The sequence below is a fragment of the Mus caroli genome, chromosome 19 (genome assembly GCF_900094665.2).
Source record: "Mus caroli chromosome 19, CAROLI_EIJ_v1.1, whole genome shotgun sequence".
NCBI classification, from domain to species: domain Eukaryota; kingdom Metazoa; phylum Chordata; class Mammalia; order Rodentia; family Muridae; genus Mus; species Mus caroli.
The window spans coordinates 4,181,192-4,202,347 of record NC_034588.1 but is presented as its reverse complement, the minus strand read 5'-3'; the positions used below and the strand labels follow the sequence as shown (position 1 = coordinate 4,202,347).

At 42.2% G+C, this 21,156-nt stretch overlaps 1 protein-coding gene across 1 annotated transcript in view; it reads right to left on the bottom strand.

Moving 5' to 3' along the window:
- Positions 1-20,527, bottom strand: part of Atl3 (atlastin GTPase 3) — a 42,897-nt gene extending 22,370 nt beyond the window's left edge. Inside the window, exons 1-3 of the mRNA XM_029472843.1 lie at positions 20,262-20,527; positions 5,880-6,094; positions 5,320-5,463 (exon numbers count right to left, since the gene is read on the bottom strand). Coding sequence (XP_029328703.1) covers positions 5,320-5,463; positions 5,880-6,094; positions 20,262-20,307 — 405 coding nt within the window. The 5' untranslated portion in view covers positions 20,308-20,527. The remainder of the gene's footprint in view (positions 1-5,319; positions 5,464-5,879; positions 6,095-20,261) is intronic.
- Between the last annotated feature and the right edge of the window lie 629 nt (positions 20,528-21,156).

Sequence of the window (21,156 nt, the reverse complement as noted above, 5' to 3'; positions counted from 1 at the left end):
TGCTCATCTGTGTTCACTGCTTTTCTATTCACAATAAGAAAATGAACTCTTAATCCCAGCACTCAGGAGGCAGAGGCAGGTGGATTTCTGAGTTTGAGGCCAGCCTGGTCTACAAAGTGAGTTCCAGGACAGCCAGGGCTACACAGAGAAACCCTGTCTCAGGGGGGAAAAAAAAAAGAAAGAAAGAAAGAAAGAAAGAAAGAAAGAAAGAAAGAAAGAAAGAAGAAAAGAAAAGAAAATGAACTCACCCTAGATTTTTTAAAATGTGGTAAATGTAAACAAAAATGAAATTCCCAAAAAAGTGGGTGGGAATGAAAAATAGTATATTAACATTGGTGACACAAACTCAGAAAGACAAACACCATGTTTTCTTTCACATGCAGATCCCATCTTCTCATTTTTTATATATGCACCATTTATGTGGATGAATATGTAGAGGCCAAAACCTAGAAAAGGGCCCACAAGAGAGGGAAGGGAAGCTTTTTCTTCCTTTTACTTTTCATTAACTTATTTATTTATTCACTGTACATCCTGATGTCAGCCCCCACCTTTCCTCTCAGTTCTTCTCCCAGGTAGCCCCTCCCCCTATTGTCCATCCCTGGGAAGCTTTAAGAAAAGTGGGAGTAGTAGAAGGCACATGATTTGAAAGTGGAAGAAAGGACACTGGGAACTGAAAATATTTAAATGGGAATGGGGACAAAATGGAGGAGGTGAGATAGAGTCAACTAAAACTTAAGTATGTATGAGAAATCATAATGAAACCTGCTACTTTGTAAGCTAATTTACAAAGATAAGTCAGGAACTAAAGAGACAGTTCAGTGGTTAAGAGCGCTTACTACTCTTCCAGAGGACCTAGGTTCAATTCCAAGCACCCACATGGCAGTTTATAACCATCTGTAACTCCAGTTCCAGAGGATCCAATGCCCTCTTCTGACCTTCACATATATCAATTATATATTCACAGATACCAGTTACATATGTGTTACAGATTTATACATAGGCAAAATACCAATATACATAAAATAAAAATTATTGTAAACTTTGGGTTTGATTTCAATAGACATTTCTCCAAAGAAGTCTAAATGGCTCTTAAGTATCTGGAAAAAAAAAATTCAATACTATTCATCACTAGTAAAATACAAATGAAAATCAAAACCACAAGGACTTACCATTTCATAACTACTAAGTTGCACACACACAATGGAATTGGAGAGGAGATGGTTCAGCCAGTAAAAGGCTTGCCTCACAGCATGAAGACCTGAATTTGAGTCCCCACAACCCATGTGAAAATCCTAAAACTTCATGGTGTACACCTGTAATCCCAACTCTGGAGAAGCAAAGGCAGAAGAGCCAACCCCTACAGCTCACGGCCAACAGTCTAGCTTAACTGGTAAACGCCAAGCCAATGAGACACTGTCTCAAAAGAGATAAATAGCATTCCTAACGATGACACCAAAGGCTAATGCTCTGACCACACACTACACAAACACACAAACACATATGCACCAACACAAAATATACACAGACACACACCCCAAGATGTCTCAAACAGGGAATGGGGACTATTCAGAGGTATGTACAAGCCATCAAATAAGTTAATACACATAAATAGAACAAATAAGCCATGCATATTGAACTCAGGAGGCTAAGATATCAAATTGGAGACCAGCTTTGATTTAGAAATATAATCTTGCCAGGCATGGTGGCACACGCCTTTAATCCCAGCACTTGGGAGGCAGAGGCAGGTGGATTTCTGGTCTACAGAGTGAGTTCCAGGACAGCCAGGGCTACACAGAGAAACCCTGTCTTGAAAAACCAAAAATTAATTAATTAATTAATTAAAGGCAGTCAGAGTTGCCAGGTGACACAGAAACACATTTAGCATTTTCCCCAAGAAGTTCTTTTGTTGAAGACTTGTTCCTCAGCTCCTGAGTCTAACTGAGGTAACTCACTGTGAGGGTATTCATTCGTCTCACCAATGGTGACCCACTGATGAGCTCGTAAAGAATGAGGAAGTAGGTGGTCCAGGACATAACTCTGAGGCATATGCTCGCCTTGGCCCCTCCTGTCTCTAGCTTCCTGTCAACTGCAGTGAGTTAATCTGTCCCACCCTGAGCTTCCCATCATGACAGTCAACCCTGCATAATCACGATTCCTGTCATGTACAGATTGGTCTCTAGCCCTCAGTAATAAACACCAAGGACTGAAATTTCTGGAGCTGTGACTGAAATAAATCTTTCCTCCCTTAAGTCGTGTATCTCAAGTATCTGTCACAGACAGGAAAAGTAAACATGGATATATACAAGAGACCTCCGATCTTAGAAAAGCTTGTACATAGATGTTTATGGTGGGTAGTATTTTTAATAATTTTCTAGATGTGTTTATTTTATTTTTGTGTATATGAGTGTGTAGTTGTTATTTGGCTACTTTGTGGATTTTTCTATCTTCCACCCTTCGCCACTCTTTCTCTTCTAACCTTACAACCTCTTAACCCTACATAAGAGAGAAAACAGAGCCGAGAGGAAAGAAGAGAGATCCCTGAGTAAAGTCAGAGGTCAGAAAGTGTCACCAGACGACTTCCTGCTGATTAAGGGCATCAAGTTCCTTGGGACAAGTTTGATCTTCACTGTCAGGATATCTAAAGTCTTCCTGTTGTTTCTTCTTTGGGCATAACTACTTAACAAATCTCAACCAACAGCAACCAACCAACAACCCAACAACATTTACATACCCTCCGAAAAGTCCCCAGGACTCCAAATATCACAGAATGGCAAAAACTATCTGCAGCTGGCAAAATCATGCTTCTGCTAGAGTATGAGGCAAATCAGAGCCAAAGAAGCCCCATATTTGCACACCTGGAATCAAAAGGAAAACACATTCTGGTAATATTTCTGTTTTTCAAAGAACCAAAACTCCAAAATTATCACCACATGAGTATTTTGTGGTATGAGTGTTTAAGAGGACCCAGGTCCAGGGCTGGAGAGATGGCTCAGTGGTTAAGAGCACCAACTGCCCTTCCGAAGATCCTGAGTTCAAATCCCAGCAACCACACGGTGGCTCACAACCATCTGTAATGAGACCTGACTCCCTCTTCTGGTGCATTTGAAGACAGCTACAGTGTACTTAGATATAATAATAAATAAATCTTTAAAAAAAAAAAAAAAAAAAAGGACCCAGGGCCTCTAAAAGAGCAGCAACAACAAATGCTCTTGAGCCACTGACCTACTTCTCTAGCCCTGGGTTTTTGTTTGGTGGAAGAGGCTAGTTTAGACAGGATGTTAAGCCAGCCAGAGACTCATGTCTCAGCTCCCCAAGTACTAAGATTGCAGGCATGTACAGACAGCATTATTTATAATACACCAAAGATATACACAGTCCAAACAGTCACAACTGATGTATTAAAGAAAGTATAGTATTCTTATACAGTGGAATATTGTTCAGTCATGGAAGAGAGTAAAGGACTGATGGATGCTATAAGAGAATTAGGCTGAATAGAGGCCAGATCCAAAAAACACATATCATTTCACTTATATAACATAAACAGACAGCTTCATGAGGAGATGTAACTGAGAGATAGAACACACTAGGTTCTATCCCCAATACCAAAAAAAGACAAGAAGGCAGGGAAAAGGAGAAGATGGCAGAAAAAAAAGGGAGAGAAAGGAAGGTGAGGTGCAAGCACAGCACGTTCTCCAAGCAGGCCGCAGCTCCGGACAGCTCAGGCGAGAGTGGATTAGCAGACTAGGAGCTGGAAGAAGGCCTCTTTCAAGGAAATAAAATGTTTTACAGTCAGATGGTGATGATACCTGTTTTATCAGTTTTATGTTTATTCTAAAAACCCCGAATCAGACACTTGTACAGGATAAATCCTGAACCATCAGCATGAGATCCAATTAAACAAAAGCTTACAATCACATGTGTCTGCTAACTAGAAAATGAGACTAAAGAGGAAACAAGAGGACTCACTGGAAGCTCTCTGAGAAGCAGAAACTACATGTGGACTCAACATTGATGGAAATGGTCTCAGGTCACAGACTAACACAGTAAACTGCCAAACCACTTTTTCTGTTGTCGTCTTTGAAACAGGGTCCCACATTTTATAGCCCATGCTGGCCTCAAATGTGTGCCAATCTCTCTGCTTCAACCTCTTGAATACAGAGATTACAGGCACAAGTCACCTTGCCAAGCTCTTTTATGTACATTTTAAGAAGCTCAAGCTGGCCTCTAAGTTGTGACCTAAGACATACAAATAGCATATACAGCTCTAATAGTTGCTTTCTTTTGTTTTACAACACTTTTGTTTAACATTAGAGTGGCTTTTTTATTAAAGGAATTCAAAAATGGAAGGAAGGTTTGAGTGAGTAGTCAGCTTTACAAAGCAAAAATTTTTATTATAAAATGTATATATATATATCGACACCTCCCTGCATCAAGCTTTCCACTTAGTAAAGGGTTTAAATAAGCACACTGTAGGATCTACTGTCAAAATAACTCAACAGGAAAAAACAGCAATTACATTAGGAGATAGGAGTTATCATGGATTTAAAAGAATCTAATTTATTTTTTGATTGGATTAACACAGTGTATGTTAAAGTTCTCATCTAGTGACAAGCAAGTTAGTGTGCACCTATGTGTGGGGGATGAGGAAGTCAACCTTGTGAAGGAAAAAGTAGGATGGAGAGCGAGGCACCACAGGCTCCTGGGACTCCTCTAAGAGTCCTGATCTGCCTCACATGGCATAGATCTAAGACTGCTCCCAGAACACCAGTGAGACAGCAAAGAAGAACCGAGGCCAGGGCACAGCTGCTTCCCCTGTCTTCATGGAGTCCTAAGAGGTGAGGATACTCCCCCCACTCCTTCAGAGTAACCTCATCAGGCATGGCTTCCATTGGAGGCCAGTGATGATGTGGTGAGATACAAATGGACAAGGATTAGGGGGTTGGGATTGGTTCAAACACTGTATATAAGCTTATATGCTGGGCAATAAACTGAGATCTGCACCCTAATGCTGGTCTCCAGAGTCGGATTTCCCAGGCTTCATCATGTGACTCCATCTCCTCTCCCCATACCTATGATCCCAGAACACAGGCAGCTGAAGGTGCCATCTCAGGATGACTCAAGGCCAGCCTAGTGTTACCTACCGAGTTCCAGACCAACCTGGCAAACTTATCCAAAACCAAAAAAATTCCTATCTCAAGAAAACAAAAGAAACACAAGTTTTCATTTAGTTATTCTGTAATAATGTCTAAATCTTTTCTTTCCTTTCTTTCTTTTCTTTTCTCTCTTCCCTTCCTTCTTTCTTTATCTTAACATCCTTACCTTTTTTCCACATGGCTTCTTCACAGTGAAAACTTCACTCCAAATCTGAATCCCAGTAGTTTCTGGATCAGAGCCCCCTCGCCACGAAAATCCTGTCAGTGGTTCTTCTGGGTCACCCAACCAGTCTGAATGACCACCTTCCTTCTAGAGGAGAAATCGGATGTTATGTTACATCTTTGCTTTCATTTTCAGAGGCACTGGGAATAAAATACAGGGCCTCACACATGATAGACAAACACTGGACCACTATACTACATACCCCAACCACTCACCAGATCTTTATTTTTTTGTAAAGATGTATTTATTTATTTTATGTATATGAGTACACTGTTGCTATCTTCAGGCACACCAGAAGAGGGCATCCCATTACAGATGGCTGTGAGCCACCATGTGGTTGCTGGGAATTGAACTCAGGACCTCTGGAAGAGCAGTCAGTGCTTTTAGCCACTGAGCCATCTCCCAGCCCCCTCATCAAATCTTATGTGATTTTATACATCAAGAATAATTCATGACCTTATTTTTCTCACTTTCTACTTTAAAATTAACTAAGTCTTTCTTACCTGAGAATATAAGTATCGCAGCATAAAGTCCAGAATGAAGGATTTGCCCTTTCGAAAAGCACCAGCCACTGATACTACCACCACATCAAGATCTCGGATATGGTCTTGGAGGAGGATGCTGGCCAAGGCTCTCTCTTCTAGCTCAAAGGAATGTTGTTCTTTATGAACCAAAACAACCTGCACTGGACCAGGTTTTCCATTTTCCATGGCATCACCTATGCCCATTTAGAAACCAGAAAAAAAAAAACATTAAGTTTTACACACACACACCATGAAGAGAACAAAAGCTTTCATAAGGCACATAACATATACAATAGCCATAACTGTAAAAGAAGGAGTATATGGGATTTTCTGTGTATCCCTGGCTGTCCTGGAACTCACTCTGTAGACCAGGCTGGCCTCGAACTCAGAAATCCGTCTGCCTCTGCCTCCCAAGTGCTGGGATTAAAAGCTGAGCCACCACTGCCCAGCTAACATGGTGAATTTTAATTTGGGGTTATTAATGGGGAAACAGATACTAATAGCTTAGAAGGCAGATACCTGCCCAGCTATAGTGCTGATTAAGGCTTATTATAACAATAAAAGCTAAGGGCTGGAGAAATGGCTTAGAGGTTAAGAGCACTGCCTGTTCTTCCAAAGAAATGCTTGTGAAAATTCTGATCTCCAGAATCCAGGATGGTTATAATTCTACCTTCACAAGGCCGACTCCCCAGAGCAAGCTGACTAACCTAACTGGTTATATCTGTAAGCTCTGGATTTGAGTAACAGGCACTGGTCAACAAAGGTAGACGAGTAATTGAAGATGATTCCTGATGTCAACCATGGGCCTCCAAGTATACCTACACACGTGTGCCCACACACACAAGCGAGCGCACGTGTAACACACACACACACACAGGAAAGGGGATTTTTAAAAAAATCTGGAATCTATTATGTATCTCAAGCTGATCTAAAACTCAATATCCTCCTGCCTCAGCCTCCCAAATGCTGTGATTACAAGCATGTGCCACTACTTCTAGCTATCTTAGACTAATTGTTGGCACAGCAGCAAATAAATCCAAGACCCAAAGGTCTTTAGTCTCTCATATAAAAGAACTGAGAAAATCTGGGCCTGGGGTGGCAGCCCTCTAGTAGAGCATTTGCCCACTGCGTGCATGCAAGTCCCTGGGTTCCACTCCTGTAATTTAAAAAATGAAAATGAAAACTCTGGGAAATGTATCTTTTAAAAAAAAAAAAAAAAAAAAGATGTACTTATTTTATGTATATGAGTATACTGTAGCTCTTTTCAAACACACCAAAAGAGGGCATCAGATCCTATTATAGATAGTGGTGCGCCACCATGTGGTTGCTGGGAATTGAACTCAGGACCTCTGGAATAGCAGTTAATGCTTCTAACCGCTGAGCCATCTCTCCAGCACCTTAGAAATGTATTCTTAAGGAAAAGCCAGTGTTAAAGTAATGTACAGAACTCAAAGCAGCTTACGAAACAAAATTCAACAGTGGCAGAGAAGACATTCCCTCAGTCAACAAGAATACTTAGAAGCTGTGTCTGTACAGACTGCTGACTGATTAGAACTGTAATAATGTGGAGAGGTTGGAGTGTTCCAGACCCAGAAGCTAACCACCTTGTCTGGACTAGCTCTGGCTCCCAGAACAGCCATTCCTGTGTGATGATCTCCATACGTATGACCCTCATAAATTCATGTGTGGCCTTATTGGAAGAAGTGGGTCACTGTAGGGTGATTTTGAGGTCTCCTATCATCAGCTACACCCAGTGCTGGCTGTGGATCAAGATGTAAAACTCTCAGCGGCTCCTGCAGCATACCTGCCTGCATACTGCCTGCTTCCTGCCATGATGATAATGGACTAAACCTCTGAAATGGTAAGCCAGCCCCAATTAAGAGTTACGGTGCTCATGGTGTCTCTTCACAGCAATGGAAACCCTAAGATACCTTAACTATCTCTCTATCAACTAGTATCTGGTGACTAACAGATAAAAAGGCTTTTAGAATCTATTAACTTACCAGACCACTAGCATTCACCCACCTGTTGTCATCAGACAGCATTTGAGGCCTACAGAAAAGCTTCCTCTATCTTGTTGTATTATTTCTCTGCTGTACCCACCAATGTATTTTAAACTTGCCTTGATTTTTTTTACATTACGTAAAACTACAAAACTTCATTTCTAAGATTTAGGGTAGTCTAAATTTATATTCCCAGATCATGGTCATTCAAATATGGCTCCAGAACAAACTATCTCTTATTTCTCTTTATAGTGAAAGCTGAGTTTTTGTGTCAACACCCTAATATTCTCTGATTTCTCCTTGTTATGTAACAGTGTTGGGTTTTTGTGTGTATGTGTGTGCTTCTCTTTTGGTGGGGGGGGGGCGGTCATACAAAGAAATGGGTTACATTACGGCATTTGCATACATTAGACAACAACTGCCACCTTGGGATGTTCAGCTGTTGGCCTCTGGCAAAAATGATTATCCCAGTTAGGATTGTTGACTGTTTACACTGCTTTGTGGAGGTCACAAGACCCTATCCTTAGTATCCAGCCACTACCTACTACTAGTGCTGGCTAGTTTTGTGTCAACTTGACACACGCTAGAGTCATCAGAGAAAAAGGCACTTCAATTGAGAAAATGTCTCCCTAAGATCAGGCTGTAGACATCCTGTAGGGAATTTTCTTTCTTTCTTTCTTTCTTTCTTTCTTTCTTTCTTTCTTTCTTTCTTTCTTTCTTCCTTCCTTCCTTCCTTCCTTCCTTCCTTTCTTTCAAGATTTTATTTATTATATATAAGTACACTATAGCTGTCTTCAGACACACCAGAAGAGGGCATCAGATCTCATTACAGATGGTTGTGAGCCACCACGTGGTTGCTGAGATTTTGAACTCAGGACCTCTGGAAGAGCAGTCAGTGCTCTTAACCACTGAGCCCTCTCTCCAGCCCGGGACATTTTCTTAATTAGTGAGTCATGGGTGAATTATGGGAGACTGGTTGGTAGTCCTAAGTTCTGTTAAGAAAGTAGGCTGGGCAAGGTTCTATAAGAAAGCATGGGGAACAAGCCAACAAGCAGTACTCCGCATGGCTATTGCATCAGCTCTGCCTAGTTTATTGCCCTGCTTGAGTTCCTATCCTGACTTCCTTTGATGCTTGAACTGTAACATGGAAGCTTAAGCTAAATAAACTTTTTCCTCCCAAGTTGCTTTGGTCATGGTGTTTCATTACAGCAATAGCAACCCTAAGATACCTACTGTATGCAACTCTATCTTATTTGAACTAACGTTCTAGGGAAAGGCTTTCCAATTGGGAAAAGACCTATTGGGAGAAGGAGCCCTCACACCCCTGTAAGAAATCCTTCCCCTCTGCTCTGTAAGGAAGCTCAATAAACTTACCCAGTGTACTCATGACAGAACTGTACTTTGGTTTATGGTTGGGCCCTTAGGAGAAGTAGTAAACAGAGGTTGTTTATGGGATGGAATTTTAACAACAATGTATCATTACTGTCTAATTCATCCCCATCCTCTATGTAAGTTTTTAGCAGGACATATAACTGCCCAAAAGAAAGACATTTCCAAACCAACTTTGATCACATGACACATGTAAGTTTTGAGTAGTAGAGTAACTGGACAAAAAATACAGGCAACTTCCAGATTCCCCTTTCTGACTGGATAGAGAAATGGAAGCCAGTCAGTGAGGCTCAGGCACAGGAGGACAACACCCTAGAGCACTGCAGTGCACAAGAGAGTCAGGTCCTAAACTTCATGCAGAAGTGCCCTACCAGTTCACTTTTATGGGAAAGAATGGTTCCTATTTTGTTTAACTCAGTAACATAGCAACTTTCAAACACAACCAAATCAAGTAACCAATACAAGAATCTACCAAGATTTTTATTACCAAGTTTATACACTAGCACTTTCAATTCCAGCTATTGTTCTATTTCAGCATAAATGAATGAGAATGACACACAGCCAACATGGGTGATATGCAGTATTGCACAGTCAAAGGCTATGATCCTAAAGATGCTGGTGGCACTATCAGCCAAAAGACATGAAAGTTAAGACTGTACAGGTTACAGGCAGGATGGAATAACCCAACGACAAAAAGATACAGTTATATTCAATGAAATGCACCACAAGAAAAGTTGGAGACTGCTGAGGACAGGGAGAATGAAAAGGAAACTGTTACTCTGTTGCCTCTCTTGGTTCTTGCAATACATTAGCAAGAGTAAAGAAAAGCATGCCATTATTAGTGCTGGGGTGACCCTGCATGCCCCTTCATTGGGAATATAAGCAGCCATTAACATCCTCAGGGCTAAATGTTCACTAACAGTGGCTCTTTGAAACACACACACACACAAAATTATTTTGAAATGACACATCACCAACAAATCAATGTATATACATTAAGCACCCCACTCTTTACCATGCCACCACCATCCTGCTTCCTAAAGACAGCAGGGCTTTATTACTGATACAAAAACAAAAACAAAAACAAAAACAAACTCATTTTGAACCCTCCCACTGTAGATAACACATAAAGGGCCTTTGCTGATTTATCCTAGACTCCAGAATCATTAAGATTCCTTAATTAGAACAACTGGAATGGGAGTTATCCCAAAAACTGTTGCCTGTAGGTGGGCTATGTTCTACTAGCTAGGCTGCCTTGTCTGGCCTCAGTGGGAGAGGAAGCGCCTAGCCTAGAAGAGACTTTAAGTGCCAGGGTGAGAGACTGCCCAAGGGGAGCCCCTACCCAATCAGAGAAGAGGGGGAAGGGGGGATGGGGGGAAAGAATGTGGGAGGGGGTGACTGGAAGATGGTCAGTGAATGGGATGTAAAATGAATTAAGTAAAAAAATAAAATGTAATTTAAAAACAAAATTCCTTAATTAAACCTTAGGGGTTAGATGGTTTATCTCAGCACTAGTGTGCATACTTGTCTAGGAACTTAGGATATATAGTACTGAACAGAGAGAGGGAAAAAAAAAATTGCCCTCATAGAGGACATTGGAAAAAAAAATGAAAACTTAGAGCCCTGTTCCTTACCAGCATGCCCTTTCTTCTTTCCACCTGGCAGTCACTGATTGCCTGTGACTGTTCCTTTAACTACATCACTACCTCATCCCTTAGGATGTATTAAGTATATCATAGCCAGGCAGTGGTAGTGCATGCTTTTAATCCCAGCACTCAGGAGGCAAAGGCAGTCAGATCTCTGAGTTCGAGGCCAGCCTGGTCTAGAAACGAGTTCCAGGACAGCCAGAACTGTCCTGAGAAACCCTATCTCAAGAAGCCAAAAAATAAATACTAAGTACACCATGGAGACAGTCACATTAAAAGCTATCAAAATTACCAGGTATAGGGATGCAGCTCAATAGCAGAGGACTGCCTATGCATAAAGTCCTGTGTTCTACCCCTAGCAACACACACACAAAACAAAGCAAACTAAAACAATTTATGGACTGATAGCTCCAGCTAAGCTTCCATCCTGTAAGAACTATCACTATTCCCTATACTACCCTGCCTGTTCTCATCCTGCTTGTAAAAGTCCTTCTCATTGGTATTTCTACAGGGAGAAAGCTACGGCTCAAGTCTTATCTTGCCCTGTCTTTAACTCCACAATTTCAAGTAGATGACCTATGCAACCACTTATTCCCAAGGCCTGAAATGCTTCTTGCTCTTGACCTAGACTTCAACTTTTAACTAACCTTGTCTGGATCATCTACCTCTCCCTCTGAGTAACTAGTTTAAATTTTCATCCTAGTGTGTGTGTGTGTTGTGTATGTGTCTGTATGTATGCTTGCACTGGTGTCATATAAAGACATCAGAGGAAAACTTAGAGGACTTAGTATTCTCTTTCTATCATGTAGGTCCCAGGGGTTGAATGCAGGACAACAGGCTAGCAGTAAGCATTTTTACCTGGAAGCTATCTGACCTGCCCTCTTAAATAGTATGATAAGATGAATAAAAAAATAGGCTCTAGCATGAGGACAAGGCCTCAATTTTGGTTTTCTCTACTCCAAAATGTTAAGTACTATGAGGGCAGGATTTTTTTGACTTGTGTTCAAGTTCCCAGAACAACACCCACAAGCAGCAGACAACTGTGACTCAACCAAAGCCTATGACCTTGTCTCATGTAACTCTAGAAAACATAACCACTTCAGCCTCCATTTATAAACCTAATACCCAGCTGCAAGAACGGGGAAGAGTAAGAACAATGGCTGATTCAAACCCAAACTATGTCAGATTATCTGTTCACGCCTAGGATGGCCTATACACTGAGAAGCTGTGTCAAAATAAATAAATAAAAGGCTAAAGCATAGCATCTGACATATGTGGGAAATGGCAACTTAAAACCTCTATTCAGGACAAATCTTAGCATGCTCTTTGGCATCTCCCTGCAGGAGCTCTTTTCTTTCCTCACCCTCAGTGGCTAATATATACCAACGCTCTTCTGTAATCTCCTGTAGTTCTTACTCTCTCTGAGCTTTTTGGGAGAAACAGAGGGTCTCAAAATCAAAATGTAGCCAAGGCTGTCCTTGAACTCCTGACCTCTCTACTTCCACTTCTCTATAGGCATGACCACTATGACCAGCTTCAATGAGCTCTTTATTTTATAATTTTAACTCTATGCTCATTTTTTACCATTTTTCTTTCTTTTTCCACCCTGTATTTTGATGCTCTAACTCCCCTCTTTTCTAACCTCTGAAGCAACATGTTCAAAGGCCTAAGTATAGAGTCACTAAACGTTCCACTCATACTAGCAGGAGGAATATGTGCAAACACACTGACCTGAAGAGTCAGGAGACAAGTCCTTATTCCAGTTCTACCACTCAGCCTCTGTGATGTGACTGGTTCACCTCCAGTCTCCTTTCAAAACTCCCCAGTAGTAACATTTTACAAGTCTACACTTAGTATTTCAAAATGTTTCCTCTCAATTACTCCATCCAAGTCCTCTGCACTTTCCCAGCCTTATCTCCCTATATGCAATATATTACCAAGTCTTACCATCATCTCTCTCTTCTATAACTGAAGTTTCTGCCTTAGCAAAGATTATTTGGGGGCATTTTTATTTGAGCTTTTTGTTTTTAGACAGGCTCTTGCCCAGAATCACCTCAAATTCTCAATCTTCTTGCTTCAGCCTCCAGAGTGCTGGCATTACAGTGCGAGGATTAAGGGCAAAGGTCATCACTGTACCGAGGCAGTGGGCAGGGAAGAGAAGCCTCTATAACAATACCAGAGTTCTGGCCCTGGGTCTGCCCTGAATAAACCACTTCAGTTCAACATCTTCATTTGTACTACAAAGCCAGGCAGAAACTGTTTAGCCCTAAAACCTAACTGCACTTTTTTGGTTTTCTGTTGTGGTTTTGGTTTGGGGTTGTTTTCAGAGACAGGGTCGCACATTGTAGTTCAAGCTAGCCTATAACTCATGGCAGTCCTCCTTATTTGGCTTCCCAGATATCTGTTAGGATTACAGGCATGAGCTACCAGATCTGCCTTATCTCTCAAGAATCTCAAATTCTTGATTTCATAAATCTCGTATCTGTTGTCCACATGTGTGTAAGTCTTACAATCTCTGGTATCATGTATTGCCTCAGTGTGCAGATGTGTACTCTGGAAAATAACTGCTTCTTTAAAGGGAAAAGAGGATATTATTCTTGAAATCTAGTTACATCCATATTCACATAAACTTCAAGAAAATAAATAGAGGGCCGGGTGGTGGTGGTGCACACCTTTAATCCCAGCACTTGGGAGGCAGAGGCAGGAGGATTTCTGAGTTCAAGGCCAGGTCTACAAAGTGAGTTCTAGGACAGCCAGGGCTACACAGAGAAACCCTGTCTTGAAAAACCAAAAAGAAAAATAAAAAGAAAAAGAAAAAGGAAAAGGAAAAGAGAAAAAGAAGAAGTAGCCTAACAGCTTATGTGACATCACAACCTCTCTCCTAATTACTTATTAACTACTGACTTACCCTTTACTTTTGGCACAATATATCGAGTCCACACTAACCAAGAGGTTTAATAGGCCAACTCAAACAATCTCCCTAGTAAACTACATTCTATATAGTTTCCACACTTAAATGACAATCACTCACACTGAATGAAAAATGAAGTTAAAAGACTGACAGGTAAATTATAAAATTTTCTACACATGGATATTACAGCACTGATCCCTACATTACAGGCCTTAAAAACACAGCCAGTAATGGTGATTTAATCCCAGCACTTGGAAAGCAGTGGAGCAGGATTTCTGAGGCCAGCCTGGTCTACTCAGCAAGTTCCAGCCCAGCCCAGGCTGGGATAGAGGGAGCAGGAAGCCTGGGAATGTAGCTCAATATTGTAGCACAAAGTTAGGATAGAGTAGGCCCTGAATTTAATATCTAAACCAACAAAAACAATCTGGCACAGGATCCTAATAGAGGACACCTTTGATCCCAGGAGAATCTGAGTTCAAGGCCAGAGGTACACAACAGAGAAACCTTGTGTCTCTTGCCAATGGAGAAAGAAAAACAAATTGGCATAGGTTAAAAAGCACAGCATAGGTTGGCTAGTAATCATGGTTAGCCTTTTCAATTTTACAAAAGAATACACAAAGCCAACTTTACTTCAGGTTAAACTCTGAGACATTATTAGGACAACTAAGGGTGTAGCTCAGTGGCAGAGCAACATCCACAGGGCTCTGGATTCGATCCCAAGCCCACAAGTACACAAAAAGATATACACATAAAACCTGTGCGGTTTCTGTCTGAGATAGAATATCATGTAGCCTAGGGTGTCCTTGAACTTGCGAGAATAACCGTGAATTTCTGATCCCCCTGAATTCATTTCCTGAATAGTGAGATCATTGGCCCAGTTTCATGGGGGGTTCTGGAATACAAATCATGGCTCAGTGCATGCCACACAAGTAGTCTACCAGCAAGTATTCTGGTACATGCCCAGTCCTATAATGAGTAAGTTTAAGTGGTTCTCAAACATTTAAGAATTACATCTGAACAGTGGTGCGTTCAATGAAAATGGCTAACTGAAAGCAGTTACCATTGCTACTTCAAAAAATCTAATGGATTAATTAAACAGTGTAGGATCAAGCCTGGCAATTTTGGCAATACTGACAACTAGTGGCCAAAAAACCCTTTGTGGAGAGAGGGGATCCTATGGACTACTTGATATTTAGCAGCATCCCTACTCTGTACCCACTACATACTAATGGGATCAGTATTACCCATAAGGATGACATCCAAAACACCTACAGACATTTTTAAAAGGCACATAGACAGGCTGGAGAGATGGCTCAGCGGATAAGAGCACTGACCACTCTTCCATAGGTCTTGAGTTCAATTCCCAGCAACCACATGGTGACTCACAACCATCTATTATGGGATCTGATTCCCTCTTCTGTTGTGTCTGAAGACAGTAACAGTGTACTCACATACATAAAATAAATAAATCTTTAAAAGAAAAAAAGACACAAACACAAAAACCATCTTCTGTTAAGTACCACTGAGAAGCTGAAAAGATGGCTCAGTAGTTAAGACAGTTGTTGCTCTTGTAGGACTTGGGATTTGGCTCCCAGCACCCACAGAGCAGCTCACAACTGTCCATAACTCCATTACCAAGGTATATGATACCTTCTTCTGACCTCTGCAGGCACCAGGCATGCACATGGTGCACATACATACATGCAGGCAAAACACTCATACACATAAAATAACTCTCTAAAAGAACTTAACAGGAAAGGAAAAACTTAAAAAAAAAAAAAAAAACCTACTGTGCTAGAACCATCCTCAGTACTCGTCCTCTCTGTCCAAAGGATTCTTTTTTTTTTTTTTTTTTTTTTTTTTTTTTTTTTTTTGGTTTTTCCAGACAGAGTTTCTCTGTGCACTGGCCTTGAACTCAGAAATCCACCTGCCTCTGCTCCCCGAGTGCTAAGACTAAAGGCTGAGACTAAGGCGTGTGCCACCACGCCCAGCTCCAAAGGATTCTTAAAAGCACAGGAACCAAAGTTACAAAGTAGACTATATGACTCATGGTGAAGTTATGACCTGAGTTTTCCAGTCCCCTTCTGAAATAACATATTCTCTAAAGGGCAAGAGCAACACACCCAAAAAGAGGCATACCATTTCCATGTTTGCCTTTGCTGGCAGTCCTTAAAGCACAAAGCCTTTAATTCACAAAGCCAGAGAAAACATCAGAGACAAAGGAAGTATGCTAAGAAGTCCTCTCCTGACTTCGCAACTGCAGCATGTTGTTCTTTCTGGCTTCTATGTTGCACTTTCCCTTAAGGCAAAAAATGTGCCAGGAGATACACAGAAAAGCTTGTTCCCATGAAGCTGCTCAAACCCAACCACCAGAACACTGGGGAAAATGTATATTCTAGTCAAAGCACTGAGGAGGGAAGTTTTTTCCAATTCATTTACAATCGTGTGCTTTAGCATAAGATGCTAAACAAAACTGTTTTACCTGCTAACAGAAACATCTAATGTGTTATGGGTTTTTTAAAAAAGAAGTATTTAAGCTGGGCGTGGTGGCGCACGCCTTTGATCCCAGTGCTCAGGAGGCAGAGGCAGAGGCAGGCGGATTTCTGAGTTCGAGGCCAGCCTACTCTACAGAGTGAGTTCCAGGACAGCTAGGGCTACACAGAGAAACCCTGTCTTGAAAAACAAAACAAAAAAAAGAGATGTATTTATTTTATGTGTATGAGTACACTGTTGCTGCCATCAGACACACCAGAAGAGTGGGCATCAGATTCCATTACAGATGGTTGTGAGCCACCATGTGGCTGCTGGGAATGGAACTCAGGACCTCTGGAAAAGCAGTCAGTGCTCTTGACCGCTGAGCCATCTCTCTAGACCATGATATGGGTTTTTAACAACAAAGTATGACTAGTATTTAGGATTCAGAAACTGAGCAGCCAAGAGGGCTCAGCAAGTAAAGGTGCTGCCTGGAAAGTTTGCTGACCGGATTCCATTGCTGGAACCCAGCAGAGAAGTGAATATACCAAGTTGTTCTATGACCTCTACACACAGGCCATAGCATTATCATCCACACACATCCATCATGAACCCACACACAATAATGATGATAATAATCTTTAGCTAAAAACGATTCAGAAACTACAAAGACAGGGCTGAGGACTGGAGAAGGGTCAACAATTAAGAGCACTGACTGCTCGTCCACAGGTCCTGAGTTCAATTCCCAGCAACCACATGGTGGCTCACAGCCATCTCCGGTACACTCTTCTAGTGTGTCTGAAGACAGCTGCAGTGTACTCATATAAATATAAAATAAACAAATCTTTAAAAAAAAAAAAAAAGACAGGTCTGAATCTAAAACTTAAATCAAAAGTTAGGTGAGATGGTATATACCAGCAGTCACAGCTATTCAAGATGCTGAGCTGGGGTTTTCTTGAATCTATAGTTCAAAGACAGCCTAGGCAACACAAAGTACTTCATCTTAAAACAAAAATAAAAACTATTCAGCCTTTTATCAGCTAGAGAAAAAAAAATTTGGGGAGGGGGGTTGTTCAAGGTAGGTTTTTTTCTGTGTAATTCTGGCTGTCTTGGAATTTGCTCTGTAGACCAGGCTGGCCTCAGAGAGATACATGCCTGTGCCACCCAAGTCCTGGGATTAAATGCGTGAGCTACTACCTGGTTATGGTTTTTTTTTGCATATATGTGTGTACTCTCCCGAATTTATGAGCAGTACATACATGCAGAAGGCAAGGAGGCCAAAAGGTAACAGCAGAAGGTACAGTCTGGGCTGTGGTACAGGGAACCAAATGTATTCTCTACATGAGCAGGAAACCCTCTAGCCCACTAAGACATCATCTCTCCAGTCCCAGGGGGGTGGGGGGTGGGGGGAGACAAATTTCTTTCCTTTTGTTTTTTGTTGCTGCTGTTGTGTTTGTTTTACTCAAGTTAGGGTTTCTCTGTGTAGTGCTGTCTGGCCTGGAACTGGCTCTGTAGACAACACTGGCCTTGAACTCAGATTTGCCTGCTTCTGAATAGAGTGGTTGTACTTGCCTTTCCTAAACACAGGAAATCTAATCTGGATGTTTCAATTAGTCAAGTTACAGTTAAATAAACCTTTCTTGATTTATTTCTTAGTTTCTTCTTGTTTTAGTCTGGTTTGATTTCTTTGTTGTTGTTTGGATTTACCTTTTGTTTTTTGAGACAGGGTCCCATTCTGTAGCTCAAGCTGTCCTAGAACTCACTATGTAGTCTAGCCTGGCATCAAATCCATGCCAATTCTGTCTCACCTCCCAAATACTGGGATTACAAATGTGAGCCACCTCATCGAGCTTAAAGAAAGGCTTCTTTTAGAGGGAAGGTGCTTAAAAACAAGAATATCTTAATTGGCAATATTTACTCAGCTTAGATTCACCATTTCAGATAACCATGCCCTTACTCCAATCCTTTGCTTGCTTACTATATAAGTAAAGTCTATCACTTTATTTATAACATACTTTTAGCTGTGAGATACATCTAGCATGCTCTAGCAAAAGAAATTCAAATAAAAACATTTTTTAATTTGTAAAAAACAACATTTCAACATAAATACTAATAGCTAACAAATGCTTATTTTCTATCAAATAAATTATTCAAAGGCATACAACTACCATTGGAGAAATTTTATTATAAATATACAAAATGAGGATTTTCTTTTTCACTGTTTCCTGGCCCCTGAGTAAATAAAATCAGGATCTGTAAGTTGTGCTAAGAATAGTGGGTATCTGAAAACTGGGAAGAGGGAGTCAGATCTTCAAAAAAAAAGTTCCAGACCAACCATGGCTACACAGTGAGATCCAGTTTTTATTTTTTTAGTTTTTTTTCCAGACAGGGTCTCACTGTGAGAACCATGACTTTTTTTTTTTTTTTAACATTGTTGTGAAGAGCCCTAAAAACTAGGGTTAAGTGCTATAAAAGCACAAAACTGAATTCAATCCCGAGCACCACAAACTATTCTTACTTACTAAACACTAAGAAAATTATTATGGCATACAATCACACCTCCCTCTTCTGTTTTGTTTTGTTGTTGTTTGTGGGTTTGTTTGTTTGGGGGGGTGACTTGTTTTGTTATTTAGTTTGGTTTGTTTTGTTCCCCCTAACCCAGACAAGGTTTTTCTGTGTAGCCTTGGCTGTCCTGGAACTCTGTAGACCAGGCTGGCTTTGAACTGAGATACACCTGACTCTTCCATCCCAGTGCAGGGATTAAAGGCGTGCACCACCACCATCCCTCAACTGCTTTTCTTATGGTTGTGACTATTACAAGAGACAGTAAACTACCGAAAATAAAACAATATGTTGGTATTGGCCTTATATGCTTCACTAGGTGAAAATGTTTTTCACCCATACATCCCCTCACTCATGTTAAAGCTGCACAGGAATTTCTAGAATACAAGCTGGTTTTCGTAGGAAGCAAAACAGCCCTCATTTGACGTTGCAGTTTGTAAGCTGAATACTGACATAGAGTACAAATCCCTACTTAGATTATACTTCACTTCTCCAAAACAAAACTGAGAACCATGACGTTTTAGTCTGCTAGGGTTTTTTTGTTTTGGTTTTTTTTTTTCTTCACCTTTCGCAAAACATTCCACTTCGTACTAAAATTTGAAGACTGGGGTTTGCTAAAAAATTTTTCAAACACTACTGTTGACTCTTTCTTTTTTCCTTTAGATTTCGCAACTGAAAGTTGCAATCATTTCAGGGCCATAGACATTAAACAAGCACAGTGCCAGGTAAAATGACTGGCGAAACTGCATCCATGAATTTATGGAGGGACTACTTGGTTTTCATTTAGTACTTCTACCACCTCATTTTATGTCTCCGGCAAAGCCAAAGGAATCAAACTTACTTTAAAAAACAAAAAACTTGCAAAAACAAAACCACCAAATTTAGGCCAGTTCTTTTATCTCCAAACATGGAGATAAGCGCAGGTGGAAAACGAACTTTACTAAAATACTTGTCAGTATCACAAGGTCTTTCGTTTAAAATAAAACCTTTCAACACCAAGGCTGCACCGCAGCATTCCAGCACTTTAAGGCTCAACAATAAAGCCTTCCGCCGATCCGGCCCGTTAAGACAGACCGCCAGCCTCACTTCCCGACCCGGAGCGCGCCACCGCCCGGCACGCCCTGCCCAGCACAGGGCAGAGCTCGACGGGCCAGAACCCCAGGCCGCAGGAGGCCGCGGGCTCCCGGCGGAGACTGGGAACGTTCCCCGCTCCAGGAGCCCCGGCCCTGAATTCCGAGCCGAGACACCCGGCGGTGCGGCCTCCCGTCGCCACACCAAAAAAGGCGGCGGCAGGGACGGCTTGTCACCTCGGAGCCGAAGCACTGGGAGGCAGCGTGGGTGACCACGGAGCGGGTCCCGGGAAAATTGGACGCCTCACCTGCTCCTCTCGATGCCACCGCTGCAGTTCGCTGAGGGGACAACATGGAGCCTCCTCCTTCAGCAGAAGTAGCAGAGGCAGAGAAGACAGGAGCGGGCTGAGGCTGCCCTGGAGGAGGGAAACAGGCGGAGCCTGGACTTGGGGGGAAACCGAGAAGGAGGAGCACGCGGAAAAAGCCTACAGCTCAGGAGACAGCCTTGCCGATGGCGCAGGGCGTGGCGAGGGCGGGAAAGCGCACGCGGCCGAGTCCCGCCACCGTTCGGTGCGCGTGCGCCGGAGCGCGGGTCGTGCCGCGGGTACCTGTGACTGCGTACTGGAATGTCCGGTCCATCGGGAATTGTAGTTCGGCGTTCTCTTGGGCCCGGCCCCTCTGACCCGGGTCTTCGCCCTCATCCGGGGCGTAGAGGAAACGAAGGACGGGACTGGGCCGAGTGGGTCTTCCTACCGCTGAACTACAACTCCCATTAGGCCTTGCAAAGGGAAAAAATGAGGAGGGCTTTCGGAAGACCCTGCCCGGCGCCTAACACGGAGACCAGGGCCGGGCTTTGGCCACCCGGTTCCCGCCGGGAGCCCCCACCCGGCCCGCGTGCTGGGCTCTGGTGTTCCTCGCTGGCCAGGACTACAGGTGGTGGTATGAAAGAATGACACGATGACGCGAACGCTTCGACTTTGACTTCACAAGGACAGACCATCGTGACTTCATTATCATCACCATCACCCCTAATCTCTGATCTGACCAAGGTTTACCAAAAACTAAAGTAACGCCAGGCGTGGTGGCGCACGCCTTTAATCCCAGCACTTGAGAGGCAGAGGCAGGAGGATTTCTGAGTTCGAGGCCAGCCTGGTGTACAGAGTGAGTTCCAGGACAGCCAGGGCTATACAGAGAAACCCTGTC